A 27,576-nucleotide genomic window follows, 5' to 3' on the forward strand; every position below is an offset into this window, starting at 1 on the left:
CCATTGATTGAAGGTCATAGAATTGAGTCTTCCAAAAGGAAGAAATATGCCTAGAATTAAACTTAAAAAATATCACAGTAAGTTGTATATACATTTCACAAGAAAGCACATATTTTGGCCAATTATTGGATGAGTGGGTCGTTTTGTCAGAATTTGGGAGATCTGAATATTGAGAGGTGCAAATTAGTAACAAGCTTACAGGTGTTTCTTTCTTACAGTGGATTTGGATCAAGCCCACTCCATGAAATTATGATTTGAATTAATTTAAGTAATTAAGTCAAAGGTGGTGGAATAGAAATAATTTAATTTTGGAAGATATTTGCACAATACAGCTATTTATGGTTTTTTTAATTCAAAGAATTTTCAAAGGTCTTAGAAATGTGCATGATTTTGATCAGAGTTTTTGTATTGACTTTGAGAATTGGATCTTTCTGTTGAATAACTGTTGTTAGGAGAAGAAATGTACGCAGTTGCACCCTACCTTAATAATTGAACAAACGTCTTCAAAGTATACTTTTGGAAGTTGAGAAATTGTATTTCAGGTATATTTCTCAATTTACGTAATGATTCATGTGGGAAATCAGAAACCTTTGGATTTTAATATATATCTTAGCCATCATGTTCTGTCTCGTTGCTGTTAATGGACAGATTTTTTGTCATGGTAGTATAGCTGCATTCAAAACTTTTGCAGTTTTGTCTCTTTCAGACTTCAGGTTTTAATGTCAACCTAAGGGAAGGTTTCTGTGAAAATCTAGACTTCTGTTTCACAGTCACAGTCAATATTATAAAAAAGTAGGAAAAATGTGTTTATCTACAGAAACTTTTAAAACACAACAGGAGTGAAAGTATTACATTAGGATATTTTCAAAGAGCTCTTAGAGGTGGTTCATCAAATGCATGAAACCCAGACTGATCTGGGATTATGATGTTTGCAGTCCTTAGAACCAACTGGATTAGACTGAAGTAGCCTTATAGCAATAAATATGAGAACAATTACTGTTACTTAATATTAAATGTATTTACTTAATTAAGTGCATTGTGACTTTCTTGATTCAATTCATTGGGTACAATTGTGTCATTCTTTGAAGTCTCTATAAGTCCTTTTGCATATTTTAGATTCTTGACTGCTCTTGGAGCAAAATATGGCTCCTCTGAAAGATGGAAGGTGTAAAAAATGGAATTCATTTTTACGGTGGTAGAAGACAAAAAAATTAAGACTGGAGAGAAAATTTGCATAACCTGAAACATTCCTATAATAGTATATGAATCAAAGGAGTTGATGAGTAACTGTCCTTAGCAATATGTGTGAAGATAATCCTTGCCTTACGGCCTCTTGTTGATTAGTTCATTGAAGTAAAACCAGGTTTTGTTGGAGTTTTTAATACCTGATGATGTTTTGGGAAGGGGGTTACTCAGACTAGATGTGTATGCTGGGTCAAAGCACTACTGCAAAAAAAATCTTTTATCAGTGTTATTTAACTCCAGTTAAACAAGAGCTAGAGCAACCTTTATTTCCAAACTTACAACAACATGTTTGAGCTATGGTTTTAGGGCTTTTACTATTTAGGACTTAAATGGAGTAAGAAAAAGCATGAATATAACCCAATGATACTTTCTTCTGCAGTAAATGCAATTCTTCAGCTTGGTGCAAAGCCTAGTTACACTTCACCTCATCATTATGCTCTCCAGTTAGTTAAATCTTTGGCACTGAGCATACAGATGCTCCATGAATGTACATCTTCAGTGTTAGGGCTCCATTCACCAAACTTACAGCACAAACATTTTGTAAGAAGAGTAATTTTCTTTGCTAGTGCTGGGATGTACCTTTAGTAATTTTGAGAACAGAGATACCATTGTTTAGAAGCTGCAAGGTGCACTGGAGCATTGGTACTTCTTTATGATATCTCATATTTCTGGTTTTCTTGTTTTCAGGTACAGCAAGTGCAGACTGTGCAACAGGTGCAGCATGTCTACCCAGCCCAGGTTCAGTATGTGGAGGGAAGTGACACAGTCTACACTAATGGAGCTATGTAAGTTGGCAAATGATCAGAATTTTACTCTTTATTAAAATATGATGTTAACTAAATATTTTCAGTTAGATTCTGTCAACTACTGCATATTAAATTGGAAAGAAAAAATACTCAATCATGGTTCCTCTAGTGTCAAAATAGTTTTTTGGATGAAAAAGTGAAATCAGACTGTTGGGTTTTATTAAGGCAGAAGTTTTGTGTAAGTAAGAATTCTTGTTACTGTTTATGGCACAGTGTTGTTTGAAAAAGTATCTTCTATCTGTCTGAAAGACAGATTGTATCACTTCTGTCCTCAGAGCAAAAGGCAGGGCCTTCTGTCTTCCTGGCTGCAATCCTAGTGGCAAATGATACATAGGTGCAGAAGCTGTAGTTATTATCTAAAAATAGTAGTAATGTGATTTCATTCTTGTGTTTCATAAAATTAGATCAATTTTTTTTTTTCAAAGGAATGAGGAAAACCAGAGGAAGGAAATTAACAGACTCCTTTTGCTGCTTCTTTAACATCTTTTTTGCACATGACTGTGCATTTCCTGCTTTCATGAATGTGCTTTTCCAGCATCAAGTTTCTTTCTTCAGTACACAAGCTAAGAAAGATTAAAAAAAAAAAAAAAAAGGAGATTTGATCTGACCTCTGGACTTTATCTAGTCCAGTATCAGGCTTGGAGAAGCACTGGCTTTGAAACAGGCTCAAACTTCAAATTAGACTGTTTTGCTTGTAAAGGAGCTTCTCAACATAACTTTTTTTCATCTATCATTCTTGCTTTCTCACTGGCTTTAGAGGAAGTACAATTTAGAAAGCTTTTTGTTTGTCTGACAGTACTTATTTATTGACAATAATCCAAAAGCAGTTCGAAAGAGTAATATTTGGATTAAGATTAATTTTCTTCATAGGGCTGTGTTTTGGAATTGTGCTGCAAACAATGTTGATACTATCTATACTGTGAAGAAAGTAACTCTACCCCAGCCAAACCCACTACACACATACAGCAGCATAATTTCATTGTGACCATGACAGTCTACTGATAGCCTCCAAGAGAAGTCTTATTCTTAAATAAGCTGTTTTTCAAGTTTCTCTTTTCATTCATTACTTTTAAATTCTTACGTGTGCTATTGGCACTTCTGGCAGTGTATAAAAAGTGTACTACACTACTGATTACAGTCCTAGGGAAAGACAGAAGAAGATGTGACTGACTGCTTGGTACAAACTTTCAGGTTTCCATTATTTTATTATTTCTATGCCTGAATCCTTCTGTCAGTTTTTGCAAAATCAGTCAATAGAATATAAAAGAGGAAAGCTCTTCTTAGCATGTGAGCCAAATCTAGAGTGTTTTTCCCTCCTACAAAGAAGATTTTTACCCATGTTGTTGTGAGCACTAACATAGTGGACAGTCAGTTTGGTGCTCAGAAAGATTAGCCTTTCTAAAGACTGTAATTTCATTGATGGAAAATGGACCTAGTCTGTGTTTCCACTCAGACTTTTAAAAGACTATATATAGTAAAGCACATTTCCAATAGGCTTTTATACCCTGGATTTTGGGTAGTCTTCCTATGATTATATGTTTGACAAATTTTATGACCATGTTAAATCAAAATCTTATCCCTAACTCAGAATCAGATACAGGATTCTTCCATAAAATGTTAAGCAATGGTACTGCTCTAGCTGTGGAATAAGAAGTCTGCAACATATAATTAGGGTGAGGACATTAATTCAAACGGGAATCTTTGGAATAAATTGTCACAGCATACCTGATGAAAGACATCCGCTTCCACTCTGCTCTCACCTGGAGTGCTGTGTCCAGTTCTGGGGTCCTCAGCAATTAGAAAGACATGGCCATGTCAGAGCAGGTCCAGAGGAGGGCCACAAAGATGACCAGAGGACTGGAGCATCTCTCTTATGAGGACAGGCTGAGAGGCCTTATTGTGGCCTTCCATTACTTAAAAGGAGGCTTACAAATAAGGAGGGAGAGAGACTTCCAATATGGGCAGATAGTGATAGGATAAAGGGGGAACAGTTTTAAACTAAAAGAGCAGAGATTTAGATTAGATTATGTCAGATATTAGGAAAAAATTCTTGCTCAGAGGGTGGTGAGGCACTGGCACAGGTCATCTAGAGAAGTTGTGGATGCCCCATCCCTGGTGGTATTCAAGGCCAGGTTGGATGGAACTTCGAGTACCCTGGACTAGTGGAGGGTATTCCTGCCAATGGCAGGGAGGATTGGACTAGATGATCCTTAAGATCCCTTCTAACCCAAACCGTTCTGCAATTCTATGAAAGAATTATCCTTTATTTTAAAATACAGCACTTGCAAACTAGCATTGATTTAAATCCATATGCAGTAGCAGCAGAGGATGCAGTAACAATACATCTGAGGAAAGAGTTACCTGATTCTTCGCATTATAAAAGAAAGAAGTTTGTCAGGTTTCACAGTGTTTGTCAAGTGTAACTGTTGTATTCTTATAACACAATTCTTCCCACGCATTTTATATCATGATTTGTCTACACTTAAAGTTATTTGGTTTTATTATAATTGAAGGCAATACAATAATACAAGGGGTGTAGCCCACAACTTGTCACATACGTTGTATGATATGAGAATATTTGAACTGTCTTACCTACATTTGTTTCTAGTTAACCAAAGTTTTTCTTGTCAAGCATGTCACTCTATCCGGAAACAAAAATGCATTGTTGTTGCAATGGCATGTACAAGCTTACCTGGCTGTTTAGAACATATTAAGACTACTGTTGCTGCACCTATGTTAAAAAGTCAATTGGTTCCACTTACTAGACATGAACTTTTTTCTTAGATAAATTGTAATGTGTTAATAAAATGTAGCCATTTACCCTGGTAGTTCTGATGTGGCAAAGAGAGTTTTAATTGCTGGGATTGTGCAAGGATTGCTATTGCTGTTGGATCCAAACCACATTCTTCACCGACTTCTACAACAGTTTGTAGGGTTTATGTTGGCAAAACATACCATGTATGCAAACCGAAGAATTTACTAATACCCTAATTGAAATATTAACTGTTAAATAAAGTAATTATTATCAATGTAGTTAAATTTATCTTCCTAGTAGTTACTAGTATCTCTCCCTTTTTCTCCAGCATTAGCCTTTTTCTTTTACTACCCTTGTGCGTACTAAGGTGAATGGCTCCTGACTGAGAAAGTGTTACAGAGAGTTACAGCAATTTACCACTAACACAGGTGTTATGCATGGACAGTGTATGATGGGTGATGAGGGCCTCTCACAATGTGTACACTTGCAGCTATTTTTAATGTGTTCCAGCACAGTGTATATCTTATTCATTCTTCATTAGTTTCCATTTCCATAGTACATCTGAATTTGTTTCATGTGGTCTGTTTTTGCTGGATACTTCTTGAATACTGTTTTGCCAGCTCATGATCCTCTTTGCTACAGTTTTAATCTAGGGTCTGTACAGAAGAGCCATTTGATATAACTGTCTGTTAGAACAATGTCTCAGCATTTTAATTATAGGTTTCCTACTTCACAATCATAGAGAGCTAAGCTAAAATGGAAACAGATTAAGTAACATTTATCTAATTGTCCAACAATGACTGCTAGAGTAAACCTCTGGGCTAAGACAGAGAAGTCTAGACAAAGAAAGCCTGACACGCTCTCCTGCCCTGAGGTCTTTGACATGTTCCTAACAGTGGCACTATCATACTTCTTGGGCTATAGATCTGCTATACTTCAGTAGAATTTTAGAAATCTGTAATTAATGTTTCTTTAACTGTCTAATTTACAAATCCTGTGAAAAAAAATTATAGAATTGCACCTTTGTTTTCATTTACTATATCCCCCTGGTTTTAAGGGTTTTCTGTAGCTGTGCATTGTGTGTGCTTTTGTTGCTTTGTTTCCATGTGGAAAATGAACTTGGACTGAGTGTTAAAGATCTCAGTTCTTTTTTATGGCTATTGAATGCCTGTCAGTAACATATTTACTTCAGTCTTCGAATGTGACAAGTAAGAGTTTCTTCATATGCGATGTTGCAACTCCATTTCAGCTGAATTTCATAAAGCTTTTTTCTGACTGACATATTTGAAATTGTCCATATGGAGAAAATGTTTATGCATAAAGCAGGTCAAACATTCAGTATAACAGAGGAAATTGCTTATTTTGAGTTTTCATTCTCTGTTTATTGGTGCGTTAATTGCCCTTTCATAGGATGGGTTTTGATCTTTGTACTTAGCAGTTTTGTTTTTTGAAAGGAGATTGGTGAAAGAACATGATGGCTTGCTGTCTTAATCAGTTCTTCCGTCTCTGTCTTAGATCAGCTGGAGAGACTTTTTGTGGAAGATGGTTGTTGCTTCATTGGGATTTGATTTGTAGTTAAAAATCCTGAATCAATATTCTGGTTACAGGAGTCTCTTTGCAGGAAGGAGGTTGTATGAAATAGGGTGGGATAGATGATTTAGTCCTCTCTATTATATTTTAATGGCTGTATCATGTTCTGTTGTGACAGTCTCAGGGTATATGGCACTTCCTTTTCTTCCCTTTGCTTAGGATACACCACCTCCAGAATCTGGCTGAGATAAGGCCTTCCCTCAGAATTAGACAAAGGATTCTGTTCTCTCTAGTTTCTGTGAAGCTCAGTATTAGCTTAAGGACCTCAGATTACCCTAAAAACCTAAAGGAGTTTGATGGTTTTGTTCTGGCATGAAAGAATTTCTTTGTTTGGAGGTTTTCTAACATGTTGCAATACCATAACATTGTCATGAGCCTTTGCTACTCTGCATATAAATAACTGTATCTTGAAATATTCATTTTCATCCAGTGTTTATTAGTATTTATCGTATTTCTATCCCACAAAATAATACCTTAGTTAATTAAGTACCATAAAAGCCTCACTTTCATTACAGAGATGACAGTAAAAAAAAGCCTTGCATGCCTAGCTGCTAAACTGTGTAAGTAATCCATACCAAAACCCACAGGAGTAATTCCAAGGCTCTTTGGGGCTGAGTAAGATAATAATTATTGTGTTACTTGTTAGTTTGAATTAAAATTACAGAAAAACAAAATTAACAGTGGTTTCTTGTTTGAATTATGATGCTGTTCTTGTACAGCCACTGTGCAGGAATGATGGTATTTCAAGTTAAAATATAAAAGCTCTGCATCTTCAAGTAAAAAATTAGAATTATGTGCATTTTAGCCAACACTTGAATTTTCCAAGATGGAGCCTGTGATAAAAATATTGTAGTTAATTACTTACTTTGCAAAACATGGAAATTACTGGACTATACTTTGAAGAAAATCTTGGATCATGATCAGCCAATGTAAATCACTGAGACGTGATGGGATGGCTTGAACAGTGATACATAGTAGTCAATGGATCAGGTATTTGATGTTTACGTAGAATCTAATCACAGATGCAGCTGGGAATAAATTATTTCCCATATGTACGTGTGCACACTGAAAACTAAGGGAGGACAAAACCAAGTTCACTCCTTCTATGCCATTGTTTTTGTTTGTCTCCTTTTCTCAGAATGTCTGTGTCTTTGAAGAGACAAAAGTGTCTGTAAAAGTTGGGCCCAGTAACATTACATTAATGTCTGTGTAGTGTAGGACAAGACATTGCACTTAATTTTTTGGGTAATGCTGGGGCTTACTGAGTGTAGAAATTAGTTATCTTCTGTTTCCATGTGCAAAAAAAAATAGTTTTTAAAACAACTTTATGCCACAGCTCCATCTGTTCCATTTCTAGTATTATATTTTGTAAATAATTATAAAACGTATGTAAGTAAGCAATAAGGCATAATAAGTAATGCCTTGAATTATTGTACCTTGCAATGCTAGTCTGACTCTTGCTGGTATGATTAATTTCTTTATAGTGTGGGATCTTAACATCAGACACCTGTTCAGGTCTTGGCTTAATCTGAATTGAATTCACACAGTGTCTGACTTTGTGTCACTTGCTCTCAGGGTAAACATGATCTAGTTTGCACAACCGCCTGGAAACAGGATTCTGCAGCCTAACTATTTAGACTTTAAATTTACTTGTAACTGATAAGCTTTCTAATATCCCATTCTAGTAAACATTGAACTTCACAGTGCTTCAGTAATAGGAACTATCAGGTTTTGTTGCCTTACTTGTATCTCAAGCAAGAGTATATCATCAATGTGTTCTCATAAAGAGCAAGAAGACTGCAATTACTCCCTGTGCAATCTTTATATGCAGCTGTTAAAGGAGAGAAGAGCTGGGAATGCTTTTACAACCTTTGCAATGGGAAAGGAATGACTGATATGTGTCAGGCTGTTTGAGAAAGTGTTATATATTTGTGCTGCAAGTGCTGTGGAGACATAGATCACTTCCTTATTTGAAGTTATTTTCTTCTTTGTTACAATTTTATTTTAAAGGGTCATGTTACTGTGTGACCTTAAAATCTTCAAGTCTGCTTTCTAAAAACATCCTTTATCAAAACTGCTTTCTAAAACGTCATCTCATCTAGCTACATCTTTAATTTCCATATGGTTAAATTAAACGTTTTTAATTTAAGAAGTTTAAATTTAAATATAAATTTAAATTAAATTTTTGCTAAGTTGCAATTATTATTGTATGTAATAATGGTAGCTTCATCTCACTGATCTCATTTGTGAAAGATTTCTTTAATCATCTCAAATAATAAAGTGTTCTAGAAAAAACTGCTGGTTGTTGGAACAAAGGGAAGAGTGTGTTTATTACAGAGTCTGACCCACTGATGTGTCCCATAGATACTATTATAAGCAGAAATAAGTGCCATTACAATCGGTCCTTATTTAGAGATTATGCATCATATACAGGACTGCAGATAGTACATATGATGTACAGATATACACAAACAAGCAAACAAACTTTTCTGTGACTTAATTTGCTTTGAAACTTGAAGCATTCTCCAGAATTTGCATTGCTTCCAAAATTCAATTCCACCTTTGCAAGTGAAATTTGTTCTCCTCACATCTTTTGTACAGTGTATGTCCTCTAGCCATGTCTAGTTTTGCTATCAATAATGATCTTATCCTTTCATTCTTTTCCTTACTGACAACTGATTCCAAGATCTTTTCTCTCCTGTTTTGAGAAAAATTACAGTGTTCAGTCACTTGGTGATCATTTCCATGAACTGTTTCCCCTGAACCTGCATCACAACATTACCCTAAATTTGTCCTCTGCTGCGTAGTACTGTTCACGGATGTAAAGATACAGGCAACATCTGATCTGCTAGTGATTATTGTGCTCATCACAAGATAAATGACCTCAAAGTGCACCAGGCAGACTTAGGTTGCATGTTAAGAAAAAATTTCTTTCCTGCAAAGGGTGATCAAGAAATGGAGCAGGCAGTTTGGGGATGTGGTGGAATAACCATCCCTGGAAATGTTTACAAAACATCTAAATGTGGCACTTGGGAACATGATTTAAGGAATGAAGATGGCAGCATTCAGTTAATGGTTGGACTCAGTTTATTTTCCAGCTTAACAACTCTGTTGTTCTTTTTTTTGGTTCTAAGATAAACAATATCTCTAAGATATCACAAGGTATCACCATGATACCTTGGCTTGAGAGAACAGATTAATCAGGACCTAAATACATACATAGATAATTGCAATGGAAAATTCAAATGGTTTTAAGTTCCAAAATAAAGATTAATATATTAAATGTCTGTTTGAGTATTAGTCCCTAAAAGAGCAATTTTGCTTTGTTTTCAGCAGACTGCAAGGCATTTCTTTTAGATTAACTTCCAGGTTTCTGCAGCTGATTTTGAGGCTTTTGAAATATTTGAAATAAAATGGAAAGTGTTTAAATAGCTTAAAGTGGGCTAAGAGCGAATAATGTTGGATGGGGCTTATGAAACATTTCAGATTTTAAAACTTCAGTTCTGGAGTTTCTGGAAGTCTCTGAAGTGAAAAGGAGAAACTGTTGTGCTATAGTTAATTAAAAAAAAATTCTGACTTTGGTTGTTGATGAGGTGCTATTATGTTCCTCAGTTATTTAGAAGTTATGATTTTCTGAAGGTAAAGAAGAAATTATAATTTCTGTGTCTGTTGTTTACTAATTAATTAATCCTACATAAGTTTTCATAATTGAAAAAAAAAACCCCAAAAACCCCAAACAAACCAAACAGTAAAGTTCCTTGACTTTTTCTCTATATTGATAAAAAATAAACATTATTTTATAAATGGGAAGAAAAGCCTGACTTCAGGCTCTTGCATAGGTGTATTAATCATCATCTTACTGCGTAAAACAGGAGTGCTGCATCTACCTCTTATGCTTCTGTACAGAAGTGTCTGGGGTTTTACTGTTTGATTGTTGAGGTTTCTTGAACTTGTTTAGTTATATTGCATACAAATTGATATTGCCTGTGGATTACAAGAAATGTTACAGATTTTTATGCTTAAATAAGAAAATTAATGGTTGAATAAACTGACTGGTTTTTACTTGTTGGCATGCTTGACAAGATACAAGACACCGTCTTTGAAGTAATGGATTATATGTACTTTATAATTTTGAAATACGTTGAGTTAAATATCAAATTTAATACATGGGAATGAATAAATATTCAAAGATTAGAAATAGATTATAACCCATGAAGAGTAAGGATTCAAGATAAGTAAATAAGAACAGGGAACAGATGATAGAAAGTTTCAGTAGCTGAGTAGTTTGTTAGGATAAACTGGTTAATGACATGTGAATGTTTCCCATTTGATAATTATTTTTAAAATGTTACTGTTGTATAACTTTAACTCCTTTAATCGTTGTGACCATTTTATAAGTCATAGTACTGTTTGGTTTTATTTCTTAAATGCAGTTTTTTATCCGAGTATAAATTTATGTCTGATTTTGAATTTGCCCTGTACAAATAACTGCATTTCATAAAATACCAGCAATCTCAAAATTTCATGCTTCAGTCAAGAGCTTCAGTGAATTCCAAAACAATAGACAACATAGGGTTCTTAAACATTGGATTCCGTTAGCTGACATTTGTATGAATTGTTTCTAATTTTGCAAACCGCACATTTTGCAAAACATATAATATCTTACTGGAAATCAAAATTCTATTGTCAAATTTTAAAAAACGTTGATACTGGCAGAGCTTTGTAAATTGTTTTGCAATATATTAATAATTGGATAAGCTCTATTTGCCTGCCTTCAATTTTTGTTGTTACTTTCTCTCTTCCTCTTCTTGTAAGACGACTGATAGTTTTTCTATAACGTTTGGTGGATACTTGGTTTAACATTGACACTGAGTTACTTATTTAATGCTTTGTCTTGCTTAAATGTTATTCTCTGAGGAGACAGGGATTTTTTACCAATCTTATTTGATTTGATTTTAGTTGTTGCAAATAAATTTTTAGAGTTATAACATTACCCTCAGCTAAATGAAATACCAATAATGTATTTTCCTTTTCTTTTATTTTCTTTTCTTGCAGCCGATCAACAACTTATCCTTACACAGAAACCCAGATGTACAGTCAAAACACTGGGGGAAATTATTTTGATACTCAAGGAAGTTCTGCACAGGTGACGACAGTGGTCTCGTCTCATAGCATGGTGGGCACTGGAGGGATTCAGATGGGCGTAACAGGAGGACAACTCATTAGCAGCTCAGGAGGGACCTATCTGATTGGCAATTCAATGGAAAATTCTGGTCATACAGTGACTCACACAACGCGGGCCTCCCCAGCGACAGTAAGTATTTCAGACTGATGCAAAGCCTTTGAGACTAGTCTGTTAGTCACCCAGATGTTCTTGCAGACTGACACAGTTTTTGTGACAGAACGCATTGGAATGTTATGTTGTCAGAATAAGGACTACATAGTATTTTTTGTAAAAAAAGGACTATATATGTATGAGATACAGGAGTAAGAATACCGTGAAAATTTAATCATGAAGGCGTACCTTTTCTTTGACAGCTTGCAAATAATTGCATTTCATATGTTAAATTTTGACATTTTGTAACTTTTCTGAAAACATAAGAAAAATACAGCATAGCTGAGCATAGCTATGTTTGATGTAAATGTTAAATACAGATCTGTATCTGTACTTTCCCTGCATTTAATCAGTTTGTTTGCTTGATACTAGTATAGTTTTGGTAGCTTATTTCAAAAAAATTCTAGTTACTGAGAATACTGAGGTCCTACATTTTAATACTTTATTCTTAGTTACCTATGGTATGGCTCCAAATTCTATTCCAGATTAAAAGCTCATTGTGGGAATGTCTGACAGTGCTATGGGAAGATGCATTCTGTTACAACTGTGGTGTAGAATATTGTGGATACATAAACATGAGCACAGAACTTTCCCTACGAGCTTACTCAATCAGCCTATATTTCAGTTAGGAAAATGGGTTTACACTAGTCTACCTTTGCTGCTTAGGCCTAAGGAGTACTTTTACTTCATTCTTCTGAGTATTCTGGTCTGGATGTAGAGATTTGGGAGTAATGGGGAGGAGAATTGTGAAACATAGGGTAGCAGCATTTTAAAAATATAGAAAGTCAATAATGCATCATTAATAATAAAGATTCATCAGTATTCAAAATGGCAATAAAGTTAGGGGACAATTTTTAGGAACTAATGTAAAAGAATTGGATAATTTAAATTATGTTAAAATTCTCTCTACTATGAATCTTAAGGTGATTGGTATGGATAAATGCAATTTTAGTTATCATGCAAGAAGTATTACTTTACCCAAAAAAACTATGCATTATTATTTTCTGAGAACAAAAATTTTTAAGAGTTATAATTCATAAATAGTACAACTATCCCACTAGACATAGTAGGAACTTTCACAGCAACAGAAAATTTTATACCCACATTACAAAAAAGAGTGTATATTAACACCTGTGTTTTACATGACGTAATAGAAGAACGGAGTTTCTGAAAAAAGTGTCATTCCTCTTTCAGATTTCAGATACTTAACTGACTGTGGAAACAAGTGAGGCTCAAATGTATCCATTAAACACAAATGAAGAGTAGTAGAGTTTCCTTGAATTTGGAAATCCTAGAATTATTTGAATATCAGAACTCCACACTATATTTTGCAAATTAAAAGCCAGTTTGATATTTTTTCAAAATTTAAAGTAGAATTTGCTGACACAGAACAAAACGTAAAGTTAATGCCTTCATCAGCATTTTTCTCTTGCTCTGCATGTCAATAAAACAGCCTGTTTTAGTTGTTCAAAATAAGTTCTATCCTGCTGTATCAGCTCACTGTTAAGAACAGGAAAAAATACTGCTAGTTAAATGAAAATTATTAAATTGCTTTTGGTACTAAAATAGTTTCCTTTGTTTCTTAGGGTGTTATTTCTTCTGTATAATATAGTTCTGTAAGTATGATACATTAGACTACATCAGAAATATATTTCCTGCTAAGGAAGTGGGATGTAGTATGATTTTAGATTATAATTTTAGGCTTGGTGTATGCGTCTCAGCTGAAATATTCAAGAATTAATTGTAGCACTAAAGGTTCAGTTTAAACTTACTTGAAAGCACCAAGTCTGTTTTAATTTTACTAGGGGGCATAATTAAGCTGAGTTAAATACAGCAATGTGATACTTTAATTGGATTGCACCTTAGATAGACAGAGCAAACTTGTTTCACTTGTGATCCTCAGTTTATCTTTACCATCATAACCTTTTTCATTCTTGTATAGAGAATTTATTGGAGCCATCAAAATAACCTGTATCCAGACTGGTGGGCTAGCACAATATGCAGAATTTTTTTCCAGATTTTTCATTAGTTTGGAGAACTTTCATATGGAGAAAAAATGATATAGACATGAATAAGAATTTATTTATTAATATATGTTGTCATCACAAGTTCTCTTTATTTTGCCATAGAGGTACTAGTTCTCTTTACACTTTTCAACTGGTAACTTCACTTGTTTTGTCATTTATCACCCTCACTGATCAAATCATTGCATTCTGTATTAAGCAAATTAATTGTATGAATGATGTTATCTCTTTCTGATACATCTAGCTTAAAGAAAGAAAAAAAAGTGTTTCAGGATTAAAAGTCAAATGTGTAAAATAATTTTATTAACTGTCTTTTAGATAAATTAAATAGAAAATTTAATATATTCCTCAGCAGGTATGCTGTTTGGTTTATGCAGAATTCAGTAAAAGATAGACTTTTTAATTTAAGTTTATTTTTACTTTAATTTCTTCGTGGTTTAATGTAATTCTGAGTTCTGCTTCAGGATTTTATTAAAGAGATAATATTTTCTTATAGTACTTAATTTATTTTAATTTTTTGTCAAACATTCATTCAAGAAAGCTGTCCTGGTTAAGCTGTAGAATTCAGTAACACTGCTTTTGTAGCCAAATTATCAAGACTGGTGCTGTATCAGAACTATTCCAACATACATACAGTAGTGACTTACTTTGGTATTCATGAAGAACATTTGTTAGCTTTTTCTTTACTTTTTTCATTTCCATTGATTTCATTGCTTCTTCCCATTATATCCCTTGCTGGCCTATTAAACTATTTCTCTACCTGCTAGAAAGGATTTTTTCGCTAAAACAGAAAGGCATTCTGATTACAATAACTTTATCTATAAAAGATGCTCAGTAGATAAGCAGGTTTCCAAAATTATCATTTTCACGTGAGTATAGTTGTGGATTGATCAGGAACATATTGCGATTACATTGAAGAAGAACTCATTTAACCTAGCTGGGTCTCTATTTGAAATGAATTTGCATGTTAAAACCTGTATGAAAGAGTCATCTGTTTGGTTTACTGGTTCCTCTCATTAAAGAAGGAGCAGCTACATTTAAAGGACTCTCCAGAAAATTGGATTGCCATGTTAATAATGAAATCTAAATCACTTTCCATTTTTTCCCATATGTAAACACCTAAGGACTGTTCTTGTGATGAAAAGAGGTGATCTAATCTCCATACTTCATAATATCACAAGGTTAAAAAATTCATACAATTTCTAGTAATAAATGTGTTGTTATGCTTGTCAGTCAGTGAGAGGCTCCCATCTATTAGTCTTCTTTTCTAACAAGCTTTACAACTGATCTTCAATTTTCAGTTGTCATTCACCAGTCAACACCAACCATAGGAGGTCTCCACTCATGCTGTTAAAGAAATTCATTGTATTTCAGTGTAAATCCAAATCTGCTTGAAAATAAAATTAAAATTAATATGTATATAATGTATCACTACAAACTATTAGTTCTGCTAGTAAGCACAGCATGTAAAAGTTGTTGTTAACTTTAAAGGAAGGATGGTACCTACTGAAAATAAGTTGTAATTATTGGAGAGAGAACAATAACAGCAAGAAGTAAGAAGGCCCAGTGTAAATACCATATCCTGATAATACAATTCTAGAATTATTTCAGAAAAACTAGCAAATCTTCTATTAAAGGCAGAAAGGTTATAATTTGGATTTGAGATTATTTTATTTATTAATTTCTTTCTCGGTAGAGGGACTTTTTCCTCCTCCATTCCTCAGTTTTCTGGTAATTTCGATTTAGCTAAATCCATCTTAGCATAAAATAAAACATTTCTGATCAATTCAAAGATGCACAGATCGTTATGCAAAAAGGGTTATTGATGTCAGATCATTTGGTCTGACATCATATACAGCCAAGATATTTACTTGTCATTCCTGCAACTGAGTACAGTGACTTCTTTTGGGAAAAAGGGATATCAGGTGGATCTTGTGCCTTGATAAACCTCTGCCTTTAAGACTTTTCCTTCTACTTTGGTTTCTGCTTCAGAGCTGTGGAGCAACTTGGCTTGTCCCCCTCTCTTCCAGAGGTTTCAGTGTAGCAATGTCACCAGAATAATTTATGTATTTCTCAGTCCCTTTGAATGCCTTGCTACTCCACTGTGAAGTCTTGTATTGAGACTATGTTGTCTTCACAAGACAAGGAATGTGGGGGGAAAGGGACAATGACACTACTAAAGTCAGCCACACGTACCCCGACTGCATTCTGGTTTCATCTGTCTATGCTCCTTGCTTCTCTTCTGATACAGACTGACTTCGTTGGCTTTTAGTATGTTTTCTGCATAAAAGCCCTGTAGCAACTATAATGTTTCCAATTTTGGCAGTTAATTGTTCATTCTGCCACTTGTTTATCAAAAAAATGAGTTGTTGGAAACTTAGTTTTCTTAAATGTAGTATTCCAGGTACTGATTTAAAAAGATGTTAAGAAACACAGTTTTTCAATCATAAGATGTTAAAAATAGGTAACTTTCAATCCATGGGAAGAATGTGTTAATTCTTTTTATTTGAAAATGCATAGTAAACTGGATGCTAGAAGGCTTGCCAAGATGTTCCCGAAACAGTCTGGTTATCACTGGCGTAGATGCATCACCTTTCTAAATGATGACAGCTTTTTTTTGTTTCTGATTAAATACACATTTGTCATGATACGGCCACTCTATCTCTGTCTAAGGCTGTCATGCCATAAATGTTTTCAAATTTGATTTTTACTGGTAATCTGAATTGAATTTTCTTTTTGGTTTCTCTATTTTGGTTCTCTGGTGTGAGTAAATCTGATGTGTTTACATGTATTTTTCAGTGTTAGGTGGAATGTATATATTTTAAAAAGTCCTTATGACAAGCTTAATGAGGAATTTTTTTGTTTTCTTTTCCGAATATGGAGAAAATGACAACAGGGAAAAAGGTTTAGAATATTATTTTAAGACATATATATTACACTTTAGGTGTACAAGTAACTGGATGATCTGGGGAAAAGATAGTAAACTGGTCAGTTTGACCCTATATTTGAGAATTTCTAGAAAAGGAGATAAACATAGAATCATTGAATGTTAAGGATTGGAAGGGACCTTAAAGATCAACTAGTCCAATCCCCTCTGCCATGGGCAGGAATACCTTCCACTAGACCAGGTTGCTCAGAGCCTTGTCCAGCCTGGCCTTGAACACCGCCAGGGATGGGGAATCCACAACCACTCTGGGCAACCTGTTCAGTGTCTAAGCATCTTTACAGTAAAGAATTTCTTCCTAACAGCCAATCTGTTTTCCCCCCTTTCAGTTTGAGGCCATTACTGCTTGTCCTGTCACTGCAGTTCCTGGTGAAGAATCTCTTGAAAAGAGATTCTTCACCAGGAACTGCAGTGACAGGACAAGCAGCTTCCCTATAGGCCCCCTTCAGATATGGGAAGGTTGCTATGAGGTTTCCACACAACCTTCTCATCTCCAGGTGAAACAGACCCAACTTTCTCAGCCTGTCTTCATAGGGAAGGTGCTCCAGTCCTTTCATCAACCTCCTGCCCCTTCTCTGGACTCACTCCAACAGGTCCATGTCCTTCCTGTGCTGGGACCCCAGAGCTGATGCAGCACTGCAGGTGGGGTCTCACCAGAGTAGAGCAGAGCAGAACAGAGGGGCAGAATCCCCTCGCTGGCCCTGCTGCCCACACTGCCTTGGACACAGCTCAGGACACATTTGGCTTTCTGGACAGCTCTTGTTGAATTTTTCGTTAACCATCATCCCCAAATCTTTCTCTGCAGGGCTGCTCTCACACTTCTCTACCCAGTCTATAGCCTGGGATTGTCATGACCCAAGTGTGGGACCTTGCACTTCACTTTATTGAATTTTATGAGGTTTGCATCAGCCCACCTCAAGTGTGTCATGGCCCCCTGGGACCTGGGCAGCAATGTTCCATTTGAAACTTTGGGAAGGAAAAGATCATCTGTCTTAATTTCAAGCATTTTTTATTTTTCCAGTCTATGACTACTAGTGTGCTTTTTCTCCAAATGTTGACTCCATATATTCTTTTGTAATCACTAGAAAACATGCTGTATTCATTAGTCAATATGCATGCTTTATGTACCTGCCGACTACTGGTGGTGTGCATTTGCAGCAGGTATTTTGGCCAGTACCTGTTGCGTTTATTAAGCTTTCATATTGGCAATTTAATCAGGCGGATTTTTAGGAAAAAAAAATGCACTTGTTTTTCTAAGTTTTTAATGTTTATCAGCATTCTTTTAAGGCCAGTTTTATGTAAAATACCACGCTTATATTATATCTTTTTTTGTTCTTTCTGCATAATTACATTTCATTCATTCTGGAGACTTACAGAAGTATCTTTCTGTCTGTCTTCGTAGTATTGTTTCAATCTTTTGAGCAAAATTTCATAGAACCTGTTTGCAGGTGCTGCTACAGCTTTTTCTATTGACGGGAATGCAAATCTTTTAGATTTAAGTCTCCCAGCTGTATGGGCTAGATTGGCGTTCTCCTCATGTTGTCAATACTATTTCTTTTTCAAGCTTCTTTCTCCTGGGCAAGCTTTTCTGCCGAACACAACCCTCTGGCATAGGTTTCAGAAAACAATATGACATACATGAATACTCTGTCCTGAAATAGAACTGAAAGCCACCATAAATCATGCATGTTTGTGTCATTCTAAAAGGGTGAAAGTGTCACATTTTCAAAAGCCCTGTGTTCATTTATCTTGTATTTTCAGATTAGTTCTGCCTTATTTAGGTAGGCATAATTGCCACAAGTACCCAGGACTTAGCTAGCTGTACCAAATCAGTCTTTCTTGTATACATATGATGAATTAGTAATTCCTTCGTAATGGAGTATTTTGATGATGGCTGCTTTAGAATTTCACTTCCTTTATAGCCTAAAAGGGTGAACCTTTGGAAGTGGATAAAAGGCATTGTGAATGAGAGGTGGCTGTGGATAAAGAGACAGGAGCTATCTTTTTTCAACATGTTGCAACAATGTATTGAATTCTAAGATACCACCTGCCTGCCCTGCTGCTGGTGGAGGGCAGTTTGCAAATGCAAACAGATGAAGAAAGTAAATTGTAGGATACCCAGATTAATCACAAAACCTCAGGACTTCAATTTCTGCAGATTTTGTTTTTTTTGTCCTGACTTCCTCAGAGCAACTTATTATAACCATTTTGTACTAATTGTTGAATTGTTTGTTCATCATGGAAGTTGTTAGTTGAATCATATGGAAAAGCACTATTTCTTTCTTCTTCCTAAGAAGAAGGGAGTTTTTTTCAAAGTGGGTTTGGGATAGGTATTTGCTATGTCTGTGCTATTTGCATCTTAGACAATTATGTGTATTTTTTTAATCTAATAACGTGTTAATGAACACTAAGACATAACCTAGCAAGAACAGTCAATAACTTCCAAATCAGTAGATCATGTGAGGATTACATTATAGATGCATATACTGAGATCAAACTGCTGAATTTTTTAACCCCGGGAAAATATTCTTATTACTTAATGATTCTATCAGAGTATAAAAGCAGTGTATTAGCTGGCAAAGTAAATTGAAGAAATTCAAAATCATAGTTTTCACATCTATGATACTCTTAGTTTAGTGACTGCCCTTGTTTGTGACTGTACAAACTGATTAGTGTTCCTACATGTAGTGTAACATTTAACATGGTTTAGTTGGAAATGCAGTGGGAATGACAGTGTACATTTCAGTGATGAGAACTTCTAAATAAATAATGGTTTTTGTCTTATTAAGAGAAGAATTTGGGGAAAGTATGACTGATCACATATTCAAATAAGTGAAAATTTTGTTGTTATTTAACATATCAGTTATATATATAATAAGTTGTGCCTGGAATCTCTCACTGTTATTGTTAAAAATGCAAGGGTTTCAGTCTTCCTTTTGTATTTATGCAGAATATAATTTTAAATGTTAAAATTAATTTCATCTTTCCACAAAATATCATAATAATACCCACTGTATTACCTATGTAGTTATTCTGTGTTTGTGCTTAAGTGCTGTTTCCAGTAGAGATGTAATATTCAGTTTTTCTAGAACATAAATAAAGTTCCTGGCCAGACCTTAGAACTTAAAAGCTTGAAGGAACAGATCCTTCACATACAGAAATTTTTACCTTCTACTTCCTGTACACATGGTACTCAGTGTCACACAGAACCTCCTGAAAACTCAAAAGCTTGGAGTAGGGGAGTAGAACAAAATTAAATATATCAGCTGTGGGACCTACAAGAATCGTTTAGCCCAACTGCCTGAGCACTTCGGGGCTGACCAAAATACAAAGCAGGTTGTTGGGGGCACTGTCCAAATGCCCCTTACACATTTGGCAGGCTCAGGGCATCATCCAGCTTGACCACCTCTCTGTGAAGAAATGCTTCCTAGTGGCGAGTGTGAAGCTCCCCTGGCACAGCTTTGAACCATTCCCACACATCCTCTCACTGGATATGGAGGGACAGTCACCTCTTTGGACAGCTGGTGATGCCGAGTTTGGTGCCCCCAGGGTGGGTTTGCTGCCCTCCTGGCTGCCAGGGCACGCTGCTGGCTGCCACAGAGCTGCTGCTGACCAGCACTGCCAGAGCCCTCTCTGCAACCCCAGAGCTGCCCCTCTGGCCGTTTGGACTTGTGTCTGGCATTTCTCTATCCCCGGTGCAGCATCTGGCATTTCAACTTGCTGTTTTCACGTCACTGGTGATTGCCCAGTGCTCCATTGTATCGAGAGCCCTCTCTCTGCAAGGACTCTTGCAAGAGTCTTGAGAGTCAACAGCATCTTCCAGTTTGGTATCGTCAGTGAACTCACTAAGGGTGTGTTCAACTCCTGTATCCAGATAACTGATAAAAACATGAACAGAACTGGCCCTAGAATTGAGCCCTGCACGGCTCCAATAGAGTAAAACAAGCAGTAGCCAGAAGTTTTCAGAAAGGGCAAGTGAATCATTTAGTATCTAGAAAATCTGTCTTCAAATTGATCATATTTTATCCTCAAAATTAATTAAAACATCATTTTATAACCTATGTACAAAGAGGGTTTCTGGCATTTTAGAGATTCCTGTCAGATAAAGGTGAAAGTTCGTTTTATCAAAATTTAGGCTAGAAATGGTGAACAAAATAATTAGTATTGAAAACAATTTCTCTTTAAGATTGATGTAGTAGAATATGGTGGAGATTAATTTCAAATATAGATCACATTTCTGAGCTTGATAAAGTAATTAACATGTTTTAGTGGTAACTGATGTTGCTTGCCTCATGTTATGCAGTGAACACAGATTCATTGCCTTCAGTGGCCACCGTGGTGAAATCTGCTAAAAGAAACTTCAGCAACAAAAATCTCTCAAATGACAAACCCCCCTACCTGTTAGCACCAAAAGCCATAGAATCAATATGGCAGTGAGGAATGAGTGTCATCTGTAATGTCACTTCTGTTTTTAAGTGTCATTATTTCTTTTTAACAGGTTGGTTCTCTGAACAAACAAGGCCACAAGTAGCAGCAACAAAATGAGAGTAGGGCAGTAGTGGGAATGAGCAGCAAGGAGGTGTAACCCCGGTGTATGGTACTGCTATGGATTAAGCACTGTGGTACCCATGACATAACATTCAGATTTAGGACTTAAATGTCTATACAGTCTTCATTGTTTGATAGTAGCGTTTTGTTAGGAAGGAAATTCTCTGGCTACAGGATATAGTAAGCTGCCCTTCTGATGACCTTTTCAACTTGTAGTTTCTATCTTGCAATATGCTTTTAATATTTGATCTTTCCTGTGTGATTGAATACTTTGACCTCATAGTGTTTTCCACTGAAGCAAGTCAGTGAAGAAGTCAGACTGTTAAAAGGAAAAATTATTCTCAAGCAAGAGTGTTTGCTTACACAATAATTGTGTATTTTTAATAATGTAGCTTTTTTAAAAGATTTGTGAAGCTAATATTACACAGTTAAATTACTCCTCACAGCTAATACATTAAAATAGTTGTCAGTTGCCCTGTAAAAAAAGGAGAAACTAATTTTACAGGTAAATTCAAATATCAGCCATAGTAGTTTTCAGTTTCCATTATACAGAGAGTGAATTCAGCCAATATTGATAAATTATGTCACTAAAATTATTATTAGTACTGTGCTTTTTGAAGTAGGATAGAGAGGGCTCATGAGAAATGTGTACAGATATAAGTGTTTTTAAAAAGTGTAAGTGGTGGTTTTCATTGCTTTCATTTTGGGCATTTATTGTAGCTAATAATTGTGTGCCTTTTCTTACTGTGCATTCCATTGTCTCTGTCATTTTCATTGTTGGTTTTTGCTCTTCTGGCCCCCCAGTTAAATTACACTTAGATTTTTTTCTTTAATGTTGTTGTTACCAAACTGATCAAAATCAAAATATCCATTGCTATTAAAAAAGAAAGGAAATAAAATGGATGTGAGAGTATAAGTTTGCATTTGAAAAATTTCTAGTTTGTATTTTAGTTACACTTGTGTTTTCGTTTTTAAAAGCAAAATTATTGTGAACAAATCTGCTTTTCCAAAGGCTGGATCCTGCAGTCTGTGTAACTCCTGACTTTCCATTTACTTTGACAGCTGTGGATCTTCAAAGGGTGCTGGCAGCAGTAAGGGTTGATGTCCTGTCCCAGTAAAGCTAATGCTGTAAAACCTACTGAATTACTTTGGTTTGGGATTTGATTCTGTGATTTCAGAGACTTAAAGTTTTGTTTCTTGTTCAATTCTTATTGCAAGCTCTGCATGTCTCTTCCTGATCTATTTGAAGGGAAAACATATGGAGGCTTTTCTTAAAATCATTGAGGGATTTATTTAATTTTTTTTTACTTTATTGATTATATTTTTATTCAATCTGGGTTATTTTTATTTCAGTGCAGCTCACCAGTAATTCTACTCCTTTGAGCTCATTCTGAGCAGCTTAGAAGGTAAAACGAACTTTGAGGCTGTGATCCTTCAGTATATATACAAGCAAAATGACTTTCTGACCTCATTGATGGAGGTTTGTGTTCACTGGGACTCTAGAACAAGGGCGTTTAATAAAATATATGCCCTAGCCAGGAGTAAAGCAGGCATTTCTGTTGATCTGTAAGGAATCTGTCAAAACTTCTCTGATCAGGCTTTTTTACTATCCCATCTTGAGTCCTTTTTTTAATGACATCTATTATCAGATTGAAATGGCGATTGAGACACTGCAAAAGTCTGATGGTCTGTCCACTCACAGAAGCTCTCTTCTCAACAGCCATGTAAGTTGTCTCTTCTTCACATACACTCTCTCTTGCTTGTTCTGCATGCTTAGCCTGCCTCTAAATGTTTGTTTTATTTTATTATTACTTTTTTGCTCTTAATCTTCCCATCTTAGTTGCTTGTAATCTTCTACTACACCTCCCATGGCTTTATTTTGTCAGATTAAATGTCTTTATGGTATATTGCAGAGTGTTACCTGTTTCCTATGCTCTACACCTGTGTTAGGACAAGTTAACACATTTGACTATTTTGCGGGTTACAAGTGTAAATGTCAAGCTAAGGTTCAATTAATTCTAAATTAGCTGGCTTTTGGCTTTTTAAATAAAGTTGTATACATTGTAAGAACTGTGTACCATATACTAATTTTGGGGCATGTGAAGAGGAAGAGAAGAAACAAACAGCACACTAAATAATATATTTAGGTTATTCCTAGGTGTTACTTCATTTATTCTGACAAGAGAATTTCTTTTGAAATTACTTATTTCAGAATCGTAAGGATCCTTACAATGACCTGGTAAAAACTGAAAGCATTGCCTTAATTTGAAGTACACAGAAATGTCTTACTCATTTTCATTTTACTTTGTTCTTACTTTGCAAGTCTTCTGTTAAGAACTTTTAAATAAACAAAGCTAAAGGTATTGGGGTAAAAACATGATCTCCAAATATAGTGATAAATTCATTCTATGTAATTTTGTAATAAAGGGAGAAGTCCAAGTGAATTTTGATCTTATTATATAAATAGCATTATTACTTTGTAAGTTGTTAGTCTTTCCTGAAATGTTTTTTCTTTCTGTTGGTATTTATGGTTTTGCATTTTGTATTTTTGCCATGTTGATTGGTTTGTATTCATGTTACTTTCTTTTCCTTCCTAGCTTTACTTATTATATAAATTCAAATTCCCTTACTGCTTTACAGAAGAAATTGAAATTTAGTTTGCAGTCTCAATTTAAAATATGATGGTAGAGATTGTCCTTTGGCAATCAACTTAAAAATGTATCTTTTAGAAGGCTTGGGTTTGGATTTTGGTTATTTTTTCCTGTAGGGATCTGGTTTTTTCAAAGTTAAAATTAAAAATATTTTGTGGATAATTTAGACAAACCTTCTTTTTCTTAAAAAAATCTAAAATTGTAATACTACAAAAGGTTTCACAAAATGATACACAAAAGGACATTTAGATTCCACTTTGTGTGTTAACAAAATAACTATTTTGAAGATAAGATGGCATCAAAATTATTATTTTAATAATTATAATAGATAATATTAGACTGATAATATCAAAATCATTGTTTCAATGTTATTTTTAAACAGATCATAACTTTTTTTTGGCAATGTTTTGGAAATCTGTGGAAAGACTTAGAACACTAGAACTATTTATAAGTTTCTGCTTAGAGCTGTTAGGAAGTTCATAATCTTGATATAAATCCCAGAAAAATTACAAGATAAGCTGCAATGCCTCAGTAAACTATTTTTCACTCATTCCTAGTTCTAGGCACTATTCGCAGTGTGTTCCTAATAATGAGATTTTCATCCAGATGTCAAGACATATATTGATATTTCTTTCTTGACTGTGAACTCTTTGTGAAAAATATTGCGATAGGAATATATCTTTGACTCTGTGGGGAAAGGAAAATTTAAAACAATCTTTGTACATATTTTTGTGGCAATAAGTCTTTCCCAGTTTTGGTCATTTTGAAAGAAATTTAAAATCTAGATCAAGCCTACTGGATATTTTGCTTGTTTTTAAAGCAATGCTTATGGTCTTTAAACTCAAGGACAGTATGGAGGAAGTTTAAGTGCAGACGTAGCCTTTTTCTCTTTAAACATTTCTTGACTTTGCTTTCTAATGATTTGGTTTGGCATTTATTTAAATAATTGGCTTAATATATTTTAAAATAGAATTCTAAATTGTGTGTTTAATTAACTTACACTTTGCAGATGATAAATTAATTTGTGAGAAAACTTCAGTTTGGGATTTAAATTTTCACCCTATGATACCTTAGTGAGGTTTTGTAGGATTTTCATTCCTAAATACATGAGTTCTCATTTTAAGGAGCTTGTCATTTCTCCTCTGTTTTCCTTTGTTTCTTGATGTATTTCTGCATGAGATCAACTTATTCACTTAATTAATAGTTGAGTGTTTTATAAACATTGCCACTTAATTGAAGTCATACTCAATTTGACAGGTCTGGGTCTGTAAATACTTCATATTTTTCCCCATCTTACTTATACAGTATGGTCAGTACTACAGATTTAAAAGTCAGGACTCAAACCTGAACAGCTTTAGAATTGTATTACAGCTCAGTAGAAAAATGTTTGGGCTCTTTAAAAAGTTGTTTACAATAATGTTTGGGTTCAATTTTCTCTTAAAATCATGAATTAACTGCAATTTTTTTCCAGGCTATAGTCTATCAAATAATGATTTCAAACCCTTGCTACTAAGTAGCTCTTTCCAAGATAAAAAATTCTTATATTGCACTTAACTTTATATTTGGGGTTTTTTGTGTGTTGAATAATGCAAGTTATGTTTGAAATAACATCTGTTAGAAATTCATATGATTAATGAAGTGCACTCAAAGTGATTAATAATAGATTAGAAACCATCTGGAGGAAATATCTTAAATGCTACATACAGAACTTAATTACAAAATAATTATTTTTTGTTTGTCAGTCCTTTGGGATTGACAGAGTTTTTCCCCTTGGGGAAAACAGAAGTACTTCACATTCTGTAACATTCGGATTCAATTCTAGATATAGTAATATATTACAAATGTTATAGAAATGTATTAATAAAAATAAAGATGTAATAAAATATTTTAAATATGGATAGATTGCAATTCTTGAAAGTTATAATTACCTTTGTTTGTAAGCCAAGACAGGCCTACGTCAGGTCAGTAGTGAAGTAAGTTTAATATATTCACACAAAAAATCAAATGTTCACAATTATACCTTTTCTTCAGCTTTATTTCAAAAGGAGAGATGCTCAGTTTGGAAGCGCTTGTGAATGTTAGTGCATATAAAATCATAATATGATAAGTGATGATTAACTATACTTTTTCAATTTGTTTATCTGAAATGCAAAATTACCTGTAAATCAAGCTAAAAATTTTATGTCTTGGAAACATTTGCACCATACTTCTTTATTTTTCTAGAGCTTAGAAAATTTTAGGGATCCATGACAAGTACTGGAAAAAATAAGGAAAATGATAATTTATTCAAAAAATAAATGGAATTTTAATGGGTTCTCAGACTGTATTGCTTTGGATCTATTTTGTCATTTTCTGTAATGTTAAATCTAGGAGTATTAAATTGTCCTTTTTACTTTTTTTCTATATTAGCAACAGCTAGTGGTGTTTCATGAGTGTACTTTACTTAGAATGTCCAGTGGGGTTATATAAAGTATCTCCTTGCATTTTTCTAATTATCTACCACAATTACATGAAAAGATTACTATTCTTCCTAGAAACTCATTCTGTTCCTTCTGGAAGTCAAAGGCAACAGGCTACAGCTGAAAGGGTTTGTACCCCTAATGATTTATAGATGTACCAGGTATTTTCAACGTTACCTAGGTAACTTAATGACTTTTAAGCAGTAGCTTTTTTCTCATGTGTGTCTTAATGTTTTTAATAACAAGCAAAGAGAAACAGCATAATATTCCAGGTTTACAAATACATTAACTACCTATTGTTAGTCCAAGGAGTTTGTTTTCTGCAACTAATATGTATTACATTCACGATTACTTTATTTCTTTGTGGCACTAACAATTTGTCTCCAAAGCATAGATACCTTTATCTTGTATTGATGTGTGTGGTACTGAACCAAAAATATTTTAAGAAAAGGACACTTTTCTGAGGTCACAAGTGCAATGAGTTCTGCTGTTTCCTGGTGATCTGAAGATACTAAAGCATTATTGTACAACTAACAATTAAAGACTCTCTGAGGAAGGAAGTAACTTTTAGAGACCTGAAGAATGGTTCCAGAACTGCCAGAAATTAGTGTTGTATGGCTACAATGTTTTTAAGAAAGTATATAATAATTTCTTTTTTCTGTTTTGTATGTGATATAGCTTCAGTGGCTTTTAGACAACTATGAAACTGCAGAAGGAGTGAGCCTTCCAAGAAGTACCCTTTACAACCATTACTTACGACATTGTCAGGAGCACAAGTTGGATCCAGTCAATGCTGCCTCCTTTGGGAAACTCATACGGTCCATCTTTATGGGACTACGGACCAGAAGACTTGGAACTAGGTTTGTGCAATTGAAATCCTGAATTGTAATAAAAAGTAAAGGTAATAATTATGAATAATAAACTTGTCTGCTAGGCAAAATAATACATAAAACCTGTATAAAACCATTTAAATATTACAGTGTTTTTCTGTCAGTTCTGTTTCTTCATGTTGAACAGTTTTATGTTTTTTCAAGATGCCATTAAAGCTTTTTTTTTCTATTTTTGACAGTTTATGTGTTTGTATTTTGGGAACTACACTGCAGATTTTTATAATTCCAATTAAAACATAGCTTGCCATTAGGAAATCACTAAGAATACTGTCTGCTATAACTAGATAAATTGTATTTATTTGTGTTTTATTTTTCTTACTCAAGTGGAG

At 34.5% G+C, this 27,576-nt stretch overlaps 1 protein-coding gene across 3 annotated transcripts in view; it reads left to right on the forward strand.

Moving 5' to 3' along the window:
- The window catches only part of RFX3 (regulatory factor X3), a 108,401-nt gene that overhangs the window by 57,029 nt on the left and 23,796 nt on the right, over positions 1-27,576 (forward strand). For 2 of the 3 annotated variants that reach the window (XM_085043657.1, XM_085043659.1), the window contains 4 exons: positions 1,933-2,030; positions 11,452-11,710; positions 22,897-22,971; positions 27,036-27,217. In XM_085043657.1, the coding sequence (XP_084899783.1) occupies positions 1,933-2,030; positions 11,452-11,710; positions 22,897-22,971; positions 27,036-27,217 (614 nt within the window). The remainder of the gene's footprint in view (positions 1-1,932; positions 2,031-11,451; positions 11,711-22,896; positions 22,972-27,035; positions 27,218-27,576) is intronic. The other variant, XM_085043658.1, reaches the window with a different exon arrangement.

Source organism: Lichenostomus cassidix, chromosome Z (assembly GCF_008360975.1).
Source record: "Lichenostomus cassidix isolate B80296 chromosome Z, HeHo_3.0, whole genome shotgun sequence".
NCBI lineage: Eukaryota > Metazoa > Chordata > Aves > Passeriformes > Meliphagidae > Lichenostomus > Lichenostomus cassidix.